This window comes from Patiria miniata, unplaced genomic scaffold, assembly GCF_015706575.1.
Source record: "Patiria miniata isolate m_02_andy unplaced genomic scaffold, ASM1570657v1 HiC_scaffold_20, whole genome shotgun sequence".
Lineage (NCBI taxonomy): Eukaryota > Metazoa > Echinodermata > Asteroidea > Valvatida > Asterinidae > Patiria > Patiria miniata.
This window is the reverse complement of record NW_024037059.1, coordinates 31,936,030-31,948,277: the sequence shown is the minus strand read 5'-3', so window position 1 is coordinate 31,948,277 and position 12,248 is coordinate 31,936,030. Positions and strand designations below refer to the sequence as shown.

Sequence of the window (12,248 nt, the reverse complement as noted above, 5' to 3'; positions counted from 1 at the left end):
TGCGCAAGCCAATTGAAATCTGGTGAAAGTAAATAGCTAGTGTTCACTCATGCGGAACAGCTGAAGATTGACATGGTGGCAATTGAAGCGTAAGACATTGGTCCATCAATATTTAGTGACAGATTTTTGAAAAATTATAAAACATCCTTTTTTGATACATTTCTCTAAGTGTATACTTTTTTTTGATACACCCTGTATGGTCTGTGGAGGGATGACCACTGCCTGAATCCTGCAAAATCCTGCAGCAGTGACATCGTGGAGCAGTACGTAGGATTTCAAGCATAACCAGGCCTATATTTATGCATGGCTGAGCAAAAACAACACGAGGTCCGGCCCAAGACCTTGATAAAGTGCATCCTACAAAATCAGTAATGTGCTAATTAAAATAATGGTTGTATATACCAGCAACATCCCTGCCATGCTTGTCATCAGTCCTACACATTTTGAATTCATTACTGCGAACTTACAGTTAGCTTAATTTGGCGCATCATACATTGCATCTATATTTAAGGTCCATTCATATTTATACCTAAGACAGTTCGCCCATTCCTATTGGTCAAGAGCCCGTCATGTGGCCAGTCTTGAATGGTTGATAAAACACCGGCTGGCTGGTTTTAAACGCTTTTGGTGTCGCATGATATTTGGACTCCCAGGAAATCTGGTCCCTTTTACCCTTTTATCAGTTGAATGTTCACAATCTTCACTGAGGCTTGCACAATACATGTACTACCAATGAGTCCGTAACGCGCAGTACCAGTATTTCCATTTTAGATTTTTAGTACTTCTCGCGAGAGGCACATACCATGTATAAGATATTTGTGATGAGAAACAAAAACACTGATTTTGAGGTTATCTTGTAACTTTCCAACAGTTTCAATCCGTATAAAAAAGCGGAGAAGAAACACTAAAAAAAGATTTTAAATGCACCATTTTGATGAAAGGTTTAGGGAAGTCAGCGCGAAAGTTTGCATTAGAATCAAATTTCGACAGCAAGGGGATTTTTGGTCATCTCCCAACTCCCCATTCACCGACATGGATTTACGCCACTCCACCCACCCACGGAACAAAGGGGAAAATATGAGCCTTCTTTCTTCATAAGCCTATTAAGTGGAATCTGTTTGTTTTCCTTGCAGTACATCACAAATATATGCAAGGTTGCTAACAGATATATCTTTTCAAAATATGAATCATCCTCTTTATTACGAATAGGAATAGAGGTAAGATTCTCTTTATTTATTGAGCACAAGGTAAGATAAAATATTTTTTTACATAGAAATTTAGGGAGTTGACAAGGATGGATCCACATGATCTAGGGTAGTGGGGGAGATGGTTGTGGCTGGTGCCATAGGAACATGGTACATAGAGGGGTTCTTGGGGCTTTCTCCTGCATTCTGGGCAAATTTGAGAGAATTTAGGGACAAAAGAATGCATCTCTTTTTGGGGTCCTATGTTTTTCCCCTATGGATATCTGCCAATGAAAGACCAAACATGGCACAAAACATTTTACACATAAAAGTTACATGAAAAAGTTGACAATTAAGATAATATGTAAACCAAGCATGTTGTACAACACATCAATTTGAAATTGTGCAGAAAACTGGCATGTATTATGTGTCTGTATGAGATACTCACTGAAGAAAGTGTGATGCACATGGTAAAAAATGAAGAACTTCCAAGAACACCACCATGGGTGTCGCCAGGATTTTTTTCTAGGGGGGGGGGGCAAAGCACATTCCCCCCCTGAAATCCCTGTACTTTTCCAGCATATTCTCGATTCATCATTTTTCAAGGGCGGGAAGAGACATTTGCCCCCCCCCCCCCCATTAAATTAACAGCAATGACACTTCGCGCGTCTTTTTTTTGTTGCTTTTTTAGAAGGGGGCAAGCGCCCCCTTGCCCCCTCTCGCAACGCCCAGCAATTAAAGAAAGGTCAATGTGTAGTTACACATTGACCTTTATTTAATTATTTGATCCAAATAGAAGTCACTGTGAAGACACAGATAGTCTGCAATATGGAACTTCACATTCTCAACAGTAAACTTTTGCATTTGCATTTTACGTGTAATGCATGTAACATGGCGCCCTCATGGTGTCTGGTTTCACAGAATGGGTAACCTTTTCCCACTTCTTATCATGTAGGTGCATGTCTTACTCTGCGCAGAAGAAATGCAAACAAGATTCTCCTGTTTTTACTTTTTGAGTAGTGTGAGCAGGTAGTGAGGATATCGTTCTATACGTTAATAGTACAAAATGAAAATGAATAGGACTGCTGCAAACTGCTTTCTGACTGGATTGACCTGAAATATATAAATCTAAAAAATTAATGCGGACTGACTTTGCGAACTTGAGTTCTTCTTCAGAGGCCAAATGACGGAGGTACAAGAAACAAACACGTAGGGACTCACAAGCATGTCGGGTTGGGAGGAGAAACACAAAAGGAATTAATTGGGTGGGGCACACAAGTGTCAACTGGAAACTTTGTTCACAAACACTACACCATTCACCCATGCTCATACATGTCAAATTTTGATGTGAAAACTTTATTGAATGCTATTATTTAACATTTGTAACAAGGACACCAAGACTGGGAAAGTGTGGTATGCTCCAACTCATCTGTTCTGTCTATAATGTGCTCAAAAGCTTCCCAATAGGTAATTAACAAATTTGCATTATTAATGCAAATTTAATAAGTTAATATCATTATATGATAATGTATGTTACATCAATATCTGTGGTTTGTTTAATATCTGGATTCAGGACACTGAATAAAATTGATGACCTATATGTACCATGTTTATTATTAAAATGTGATATACTGATAAAATAATCTTGCCTTGTGATATTGATAAAAATGAATGCTGGATGGCTAAATATTACATCACAATTTGGACAATTTCACGTTTCACATTCACAAGGCCAAAAAAAATACTTCTGCTTCCGATTACATAGCATTTGAAAATTGGGTGGGTAGGTAGGTAGGGAAAACAATTTTTGTTGGCATTTTTTTGTTTATGATCATATGGAAGTGTCTGCATGTAGTAAAGGGTAAAAGGTAGTAACTGATGATTTTCGGGGTTTCCCCTCATTCCCCCCCCCCCAAAAAAAACAATTAGGGTAGCGAGTGTCAAAATAGGGTAGGTAGGGTAACCAGAAGCAGAACTATTATTTTGTTGGCCTAACCATCGTCGCAACGTTGGACACAACAGAGGTTATGACCTTTATAGAGTCAATATCATGGAAAACCAATTATTATGTGGACCGTACACATACACAAGGGGGTAGGTGGATCGTCACTGTGTTATAGGGAAGTTTTTATTGTTATGGAAATTAGGACCGAGTTATGGGGACTTTCTGCTGTCCCCACAGTGTCTTCGGTCCCTGGAACAAGACTGCGTGATTTTGTGTGTGTACATTGGTTCCTGATCCAGCAAAACAATTTGACATGTCCGGCGTGTTCTACCCTTGTAACAAAGTGGACACAAACACAGAACTGTAAATTTCTAAAGTATTCATTGTTTATATTGATCAAAACGGGAAGCAATACTTTTTTTCACCTGAACCATGTTCTATTAAAAAGAAAAAGAAAAGAAAAAAAACCCAGACTTTTATGGACAGCTGATTGTGTAAATGTATGTAACAAATAGGGACACCACTAGTTACATGCATTCAATAGTAAGATTTGTTTAAGCGGTTCACCAAAATGGTTATTATGATTTTTTTATTATAAGATGGAATTTTGCGTCGGGGTGATATAAATCAAATTAGGTTTTGCCCTTCACCGACGTTTTTTAAACACTGTATACTCAGTGTGTTACCTCCCGAGTGATTTTTTCCAACTTTCACTCGGGAGGTAACACACTGAGTATACAGTGTTTAAAAAACGTCGGTGAAGGGCAAAACCTAATTTGATGATTTTTTTAATTTGATTTTTAACAAGATCAACTGAGATAACTTTAAAATGTCACACTTTTGTGTCCATATTTATGTTTTTTATATTTTGAGAATATGGGTAAAAACGTGACTACAAATATTTTCAAACTTAACATAGAGTAAATGGACATAAAATATTATCTGATACATTACTTGATAAATAAGGCGACACACTACAAAATAACGACGCCACTCTGGGTCTCAAAATTTATCATGTAATACAAAACATGAAAAATCTCTCCCAATATCAAATATAACACATAGAAGAAGAAAAAATACTAACTTATATTAAACTTGAAAAGCGCGCAATGTTAGTGTAAAGAGTAATGTTGTAGTTGACATCCTTTTTTATAGTGTGTGGATACCATAGAGCTATATTAAATTACTAGAGCGCTAACTCCTCATTCTTATACGCGGATATACTTGGAAGCCGTCCTGGGACATTTTGAATTCATGTGTGTGTTTAACTGTAGATCATAGATGATAGTTTGTAGAACAAAGCTGATAGAACATGTATGAAATTAGATGGAGTGAATTTTGAAAGTGCACTCTAAATGCTACGCCCAAGTACAATGTATGCAAACAACTTAAGCGCGCCATGCATGACGGTTAAATAACGTCACGGTAAAAATCATCTGCAGTGGATACGCGCACGCGTTTGCGTTGTTTGCACAGAGCAAAATGAAACGCTCATGTACTGATGTTGCGTTTTGATCATTAGAAGTATCCAAGTACATGTACAGCCAAAACGGCTAGTTGAGAGACAAAATAAACGTTAAAGACAAAACGATTGACATGCTTTGTTTCCTTGTTACAGAAAATAGAGGGGCCATGAGAAATAAAAAATATATCTTGCAGCTGGTGATAGATAACTCACTATAACTCCATGTACATCAAGGTTAGCACCATGTCAACCTGCTGATGAGTTACTATCACACCGTGGTAAATACCAGCAACAGTCAGATAACAAATACAACTTTTCCATCCTTTATCCTGTATTTTGTCCCTCTCTTCATTAAGCTTGGCCATACCGTATGAATACTACTTTGACTTAAGTGGTTTTTAAGCTTCGAACAGTAAACACACCAATTGATTTTGAGAAATATGACCATAAGGTTCATACTACCATGCATTATCAATGCACTGCTTGTCCTTATTGCCTTCCAAAATAGCTTATGCACATGCACAAATATATTTCTTAGTGAACTGGTATGATGTGAATGAGTTAGGCAATAGACCTTTATCATGGTGCCACCATTTCAGTCATGTTCCCTGTATCCAATAACAGTACTGAATGATACATTTTTTTGGGCAAAAAGGAACCAAACTGTTTTTCCTTCCAGTCTCGCTTTGGTTACGTTGATTTTAATGGGAAAAAAACCCAAAATGGCCGCAACATGATAATGGTCTAGAACAGAGATGTGCTCAAATGAAAAACAAAACGAAACTGACAATCCAACTGCCCTTTGTACAAGTCAGTTCACACTTGCTAAACAGCAGGTCAAATCTTCTCTGACAATGTAATCCATACCTAACTCTTTGAAACAATTCTCCTCATTTGTGCTAATACATGTAAAACTAAAACAAATGTGGGTCACACTAAAGGAGTACAAACGTGTGACATGGGAATGGGAAATGAAGCAGGATAACAATATCAAGTTGTTTGTCCTCTATTCCCCTTGTACATTCCCACCCCATTTTTGAGGATTGTGCTCACAAAGAATATAAGACTTACTTTCCTGGCAGATTTTACAAGATGTACATGCTTGGATTGTTATGTACGTAATGTGGACAGAAAGTTTGTTGATATTGATAGAAAGTTAGAAATACAATAAATGTACATGTATTTACCCAAAAGTGTGCCTATTTGTTCTTATCATCTTTCCCATATAAACCAAGACAATCTACTGTAAGGCGTCACTGGGTAAGTTCAAATATTACGTACGTAACAGGGACCAAAATTTGTCACAAGATTTCTGTCCATGTTACATACGTTACATATAAACGTCTTTAAAAAGACCAAGAAAATTGTGTTTATTGTGGCTGTTAGCAATCCTAAATGGGCTATGAATATAAATGAGACAATATTTGGGTAAAATCATGCACATAACTAACGTCCTCTCAATTTATAGCGACAATTCTGTCATGTTACTTAAGTAATGATATACAATGACCCCTGTAATTTCTGTAGAACACGACAATCCTCTACATTTTTACATGATCATTAAGGCCGTACGAATGAAAGGGAAAAACTGAACAAAATATCTTGCTTTGTTTTACCTTCGATGTCCCTCTCTCAAACCTCCAATCTGCATTCAATTCTACCCCAGTGGTGTGGAAAGACCCATATGGAGGGTAATCTGTACATCTTTATTAATTTTATGTCAGTTATATGACCTGTTTACATTACTTCTGATACACCTTTTTGGCTTGTGTAATGGGCATTTGTTTTGGAGAAATTATGATAAAGGAATATTTCCTATAAGTACTGGTACCGTGCATTTTACATTTTAAATTGGAGTAACTTGTTAAAAATAGAATTCTCAATTGTAAAAACCGTGAAATCTTGATAAGTCAAACCTCCAGGGAACAGGTTCAAAATTTGACTTAAGTAGAGTTTTGAGTTTAGCAGGGTTGTATCATTGTTATACTACTGAAGGCAATGAATTCTTTGTTTGACTTAACAGTTGTTTTAAGTTATCAGAGTGTGACTTATCGAGATTTCACTGTAAAGCGATTTGGCAAACATTAAAGGTGAAACCGAGTACACTTTTACTTAATATTTAAATGAAAACAGTACAACTTCATATCTTAAGGCACTTTTTCAACAGCAGATTCGGAAAGGGGGGGGGGGGTAGGCAGAACGTGGCCCACGCCCTCCCAACATGTACCAACTCTTTTTCTGAGTTAGTATTTAAACCACAAGAGTAGTGAACGTGTCTGTTTTATAATTAATGCTACTAAACATAGTAGTGCAATGATCTTTAAATGAGGTGAAGATGTCCCCCAGCACTTGTTCTGTTTACAACATGGCAAGAAACTCAATACTTGATGGCAACCTGGCATGCGTGAATATGTGGTCTTTGATTTCTACCTGCTATCCTATGCATTCTCCTCATCTGCATCACTTCTACGGTTGACAGGCTCAAATGGTAAGACACTCTGTCCATCACAGATAGGGTCAGGCATACGTGAGATTCGCACAAGATGACTAGCAGAAATCTTGCTGTGAAATTCAATACGTAACATCACATTGTTATGCAATGATTTGGGGAGTACCCTGATCAGTTGGTCATCAGAAGTATTCTAGAATACACGTTTGAATCTGCACAATGGACCATGGGCCCTTGCTGAAGTACTTCAAGTATTTTGCAAATATTGGACTTAAACTGCAAAGCAAACCCCAGCAACACATATGAAAATGTTTTCATGGGCTTCCAAAATGCACACAGCATAATGTGCTTACAAGATGTATGTTGGAGAAGTGCCAAACTTGTTAAAATGAATTTAATCCCGATGTAAAGTTACAAGCATTGATAACAACATGAACAAACCTCATATCCAGGGGGGTCAGGAAGATAAACTGCCTCATGCGCTGTTCCTTAGCAACGGCAAGCATCAGATCCATGCTGATTCTACGATTCACCATATCCTAAGTGTAAATGAAATGACAAGCTTATTTGAATGGTTTATTAGAACGATAACATATAAAACAGTATGACTATTTCCCTAAATCCTTTGAATTACAAGATCCTGAGAAAAAAAAGAAGTGTCGTTTAAGGTACTAAAACTCAAGTTGTTGCTGTTTAATGGACCTATTGGAACAAATCTTTACTATTCCAACATATACACACCAAGCATTTACATTCACATGTATGCTGTATTCCTAGTTCTGGTTGTATGGTTTTAACGTTAGGTTTTATTACCTAAAACCTTTTTCTGAAAGAGAGATCGTTCTGAAAGAGACAAAACTTTTTTATGATAAAAAAGGCAATTGTGCCCAAGCAATACATATATTGTGCCCAAGCAATACCTATGACCATTGCAACAACTGGTACCAGTCCCATGCATTCCGTAGGAAATGAACTCTGGAATTTGACTGCTGTGGAATTTATTTGGAAAAGTCTCAATGGCCAGATATAATCAGAATACAAAATGAAAATGGCATCCCCCGAAAGTTTACTCCAATGGGTAGAATGAAGAGAATGCCCAGACAGTGTGCAGTAGATGACCCCATCTCAATACGCTACTGTAATGGAGCAAGTGAACAACTGTTTTGCCACTTTTAGTAAAAGTCTGTTCCACTTTTCGGACCTTTTTACACCCTAATTTGAATTGATACCAATGCGCTGGTGAACACAAGTCACCCTGAACAACTATGCAAATATTTCTGAGCATACCTTAGTCAAAAACACAACCTCGGCACTAGAGATCTATGGTTTTCTGAAACTACAGGTTATATCTTGTGCCCAACACGTGACATAATCAAGTCTGCAATTGTCAACAAACTGGGCAATGCATATCACTGCTATACTATAAAGAAGAAGGGGTGTATGTGTTTGTATGTGTGTTCACGAGTTGCTCGACCATGAAGCGGACGAGATAGAGGTGGCAAAGCCGCCTCCCCCCTCACAGCAGGTGAGTCAAAGCCTTGTCTTAACTGATTCAACTCCAACCATGCCACACTCCTTGCGCCAAACTTATCAACCACCACAGAGCCATCATTCAGTTATATCAAACTCATCCAGAATCATCTGAGCTCAGCAATGGCACAATACTTTGCAACGGCTTACGCAACCACTTACGCAATCTTTCATCAGTGTGGGGCAAGCTCCCTGCATGCAATGATTGCACATCCATGTGGAATGAAGCACAGAGAGGATATTATTCATCTGGAAGTGCACACCTTAGCATTTCAAATGGGTGCCTGGTATAGGGCGGCCAAGAGTCCAACAATCTCTTTGTTACCAGTGAGTACAAAGTCCTTAGAACAATTTAAGGTTTAAATTAATTAAATTTTTAATGGAAAAACGGGAGGGAAAATCATTAACAATAATTACAAAACAGTTTGTTTAAACTGAAGACTCACCATGAAGACATCGAACTCATCCAAGGCTCTGAAGGGTGTCTCCATACTCTCCCACAAAGCCATGATGAAACACACAGTAGAAAAGGAGCGTTCTCCTCCTGAGAGTGACTTCATGTCTTGAGATCCCATCCCATCTCCTTGAGTAGGCTGGACCTACATGTGCATACACACACCATACAAAATCATGTATCCAATTATTCTCAAATTCCTTTCAAGAATGTTGCACAATTCATAAGATGACTATGCGTCGGGGTGATGTAAATCAATATTAGGTTTTTGCCCTTCACCGACGTTAAACAATGTATAGTCAGTGTGTTACCTCTAGTGCAGACGTCTAACCACTTGACCACCGAGCTTGCGGGATCGGTTGGATTCATCTTATGAATAGTTTCATTGCGGTACCCGCTGCTTGTACATCTGATTCGAACCAGCCAACCGATCCCGAGAGCTCGGTGGTTGAGTAGTAAGATATATGCAGTAGAAAGCAGGAGGTCGTGGGTTCGAGTCCCACCCGAGTGATTTTGTTCCAAATTTAAGTCTGGAGGTAACACACTGATTAAAAAGTGTTTATATGTCGGTGAAGGGCAAAAATGTTGCAGGAAATCAAAAATTCACACAGCAAAAAAAACCAATTACTTGCAAGTTTTGAGGTATTATTAGCCATATCTTTTCACAAATGTTAATGTTTTTTCTTCAGTCATAAATTCAATGTCTGCACTTGAAAGGAAGGTATTACACTTTGAAGGGAAAATTTAAAACTGCTAATTTGTAATTTTAAATATAGGTTACAATCAAGCTGCAACTCTTACAGTGATATGAAGTTCACCATCTCGATGATTGAAAGTAATCTTGCCATTGTAGCCTCTCTTGGAGAGAGTCATGATGAAGAAGAACTTGGTGCGTAATGCAATGTGTCGACGTACAACCAGGAACGTACTTTTACGCAATTCAAGAAGTTTGTCAAGTTTCTGTAGGAAAACAAAACGTAATTTTCATTTGATATAACAAGAACCTATATTTCCAACGTGTTCTAAAAAATGCAGTCGATTACTCTTTTCTTGGTGCAAATTCAAAGTAGGATTTGAACTGTAATGTTTCCTTCAAAGCAGTACTTTTCAACATGTTCTCTTTGCCAGCCTCAAGTTTATTGATTGATTTATGATGTACAATATTTCTTTAGCTTGACCATGAAAGGGTATCGTCTCCCGTGTTCCTTATATCGTCTTCCGTATTCCTTCCTCCTCTGCAGAGGCAGAGAGGGAAGGAATAGGGGAGATGACATGAGAGCATTTGTACTGTTCTGTCTTACTGGTGATTCTATGCCACATATTCCTTAAATGAGCCAAACTGAATGTTAGACATCCATATCCGGGGTAGGCTGGGGATGATTGTGCCTTTTTTTCTCAAAAAGGTCACATTTTAATACAAAGTCAACGTCTACCAAAAACGCAAAAATTCCCCCTCAAGATAATGCTTGTAATCCCCCTCTCAAAAACAGACACATTCGATACCTTTGGGATAAGCTTGATAGTTATAACGAAGAAAAAAACAGACCAACCCCAACTCCCCCCCCCCCAAAAAAAATGCCCCCTCCAACAAAAACAAACAAACAAACCCCACAAATTCTTCATTTTTCTACACCTCTGTCTTTGGATGTTTGGACAATTAGAAGCCTTTATCAATCCTAGAGATGTATTTTTTTTGCAAACAAAAACTGCATGTGACTGCATTTGTACCTCAATGAATTTCCGAAACATTGTCAGTTCTTTCTTGATCTTTATGTAGCTTCTTTTTGTTTCATCGTACCGTCTGATGATCTGTTCAGGATCCCCTTTGCTGTAAGGAAACAGATACATGTACACAAGTACTGACTGATAGAGTGCAGGATGTATCATCACGGTGGTTATTTATTGAATGACTAATCTTCTTGAACAGCTTTACTGCTTGAACAGTATATTCAAAGAGAACCATTAGTGAAATAATTTCTTTTGGGCAACTGTTTGGCATAGTGATATTAGTACTGTCTTCAGGTATTGTTGTTACGTACATATGTGTAGAAATGCACTAGAACCTCTTGATGGTACCGGTAGATCCCCCTATGGGTCATTCAGTATGAATTCAACCAAACTCCAGAAATCTTCCAAGGCCACCGACTCACATTTGGCCAAAACAATTTGTGGCAATACCTTTCTATGTATTATGAACACATGCAAACATTTCTGGGTCAACTCCTAAGGCTTTCCCAGATATGGCTCTCAAAAGAAAGGGTGCCACGCCCACTTTAAGCTTGCAAGTCGCGAGCGTTAATTTATAGGGTTTTTTGGAGGCCAATATCTTATAAATGAATGTGCCAAAAATGCTAGCCAGGGTAATGTGGCACAAGGCTTTCAGAATCTGCCACCAGAATTGGCCTATCTTTTCTAATTTCAGATTTAATTAGAAAACGTTTACATAATTGACATTTTCTCAGCAACCCAAAGTGCTATTTTCATGATTTTTTTCAATATTTGAAAGAAAATACTCTCAGCTTAATCTGACACGCAAAACATAAAAATCCACTGACCCCTTTTTTTCTAAAGGCAAATATTTTAGGGGTGCATTTTTTTGGGTCTCCCTGTATAATCCATTCCACTGAAGTTGAAAAGCTGAACGCTTGTGTCTGGGCTAATTTAAAAAAAAAAACCAATCAGGGACATTTTTGGATTTGACAGAAGTGCCATATAGTCCTTAAGAAAGCTTTGTTTACTGCAATCTGGCTTGAAATTTGAAGTCCATGGAATACAGACTGCCAGACAGTATTCTGCACGTCTGCTTATGAAACGGCATAAAGAACTGCACACGCTGGCAGAGAACACACATTCTTGGGGGTCAACATTTAGTGGGACAGTGGATTGGGCATGCAGCACTTGACATACCGTCAGACACAGAAAGTTGCTATTGTCATTTCCTCACTTTTCTTTGCATTTTTGACAGCACGAAAAGATGTTTCTTTTCTTCAACCTTGTTTTTCTTCAAACATTTAGTAAGCCACCATGAACTTTGCAATACTCCATTTCATTTGCAATTGTTGATGCATCGTTACTGCCCTGATCTAGTTCAGGACACATCGCATATTTCATGTACTAGTGAACCCCATGTGACCATGCTTGAATAGGAGTTAACACTTTAGATGCTAAAAGTCTTGTGAATACAGGGCGAGTAAACAAAAAGCGGTACCCAAACCCAAAAA

At 38.1% G+C, this 12,248-nt stretch overlaps 1 protein-coding gene across 1 annotated transcript in view; it reads right to left on the bottom strand.

Moving 5' to 3' along the window:
• Nucleotides 1-5,627: 5,627 nt before the first annotated feature.
• The window catches only part of LOC119728680 (structural maintenance of chromosomes protein 6-like), a 40,277-nt gene continuing 33,656 nt past the window's right edge, over nt 5,628-12,248 (bottom strand). Inside the window, exons 21-25 of the mRNA XM_038201002.1 lie at nt 10,756-10,855; nt 9,829-9,987; nt 9,020-9,172; nt 7,485-7,582; nt 5,628-7,156 (exon numbers count right to left, since the gene is read on the bottom strand). Coding sequence (XP_038056930.1) covers nt 7,033-7,156; nt 7,485-7,582; nt 9,020-9,172; nt 9,829-9,987; nt 10,756-10,855 — 634 coding nt within the window. The 3' untranslated portion in view covers nt 5,628-7,032. The remainder of the gene's footprint in view (nt 7,157-7,484; nt 7,583-9,019; nt 9,173-9,828; nt 9,988-10,755; nt 10,856-12,248) is intronic.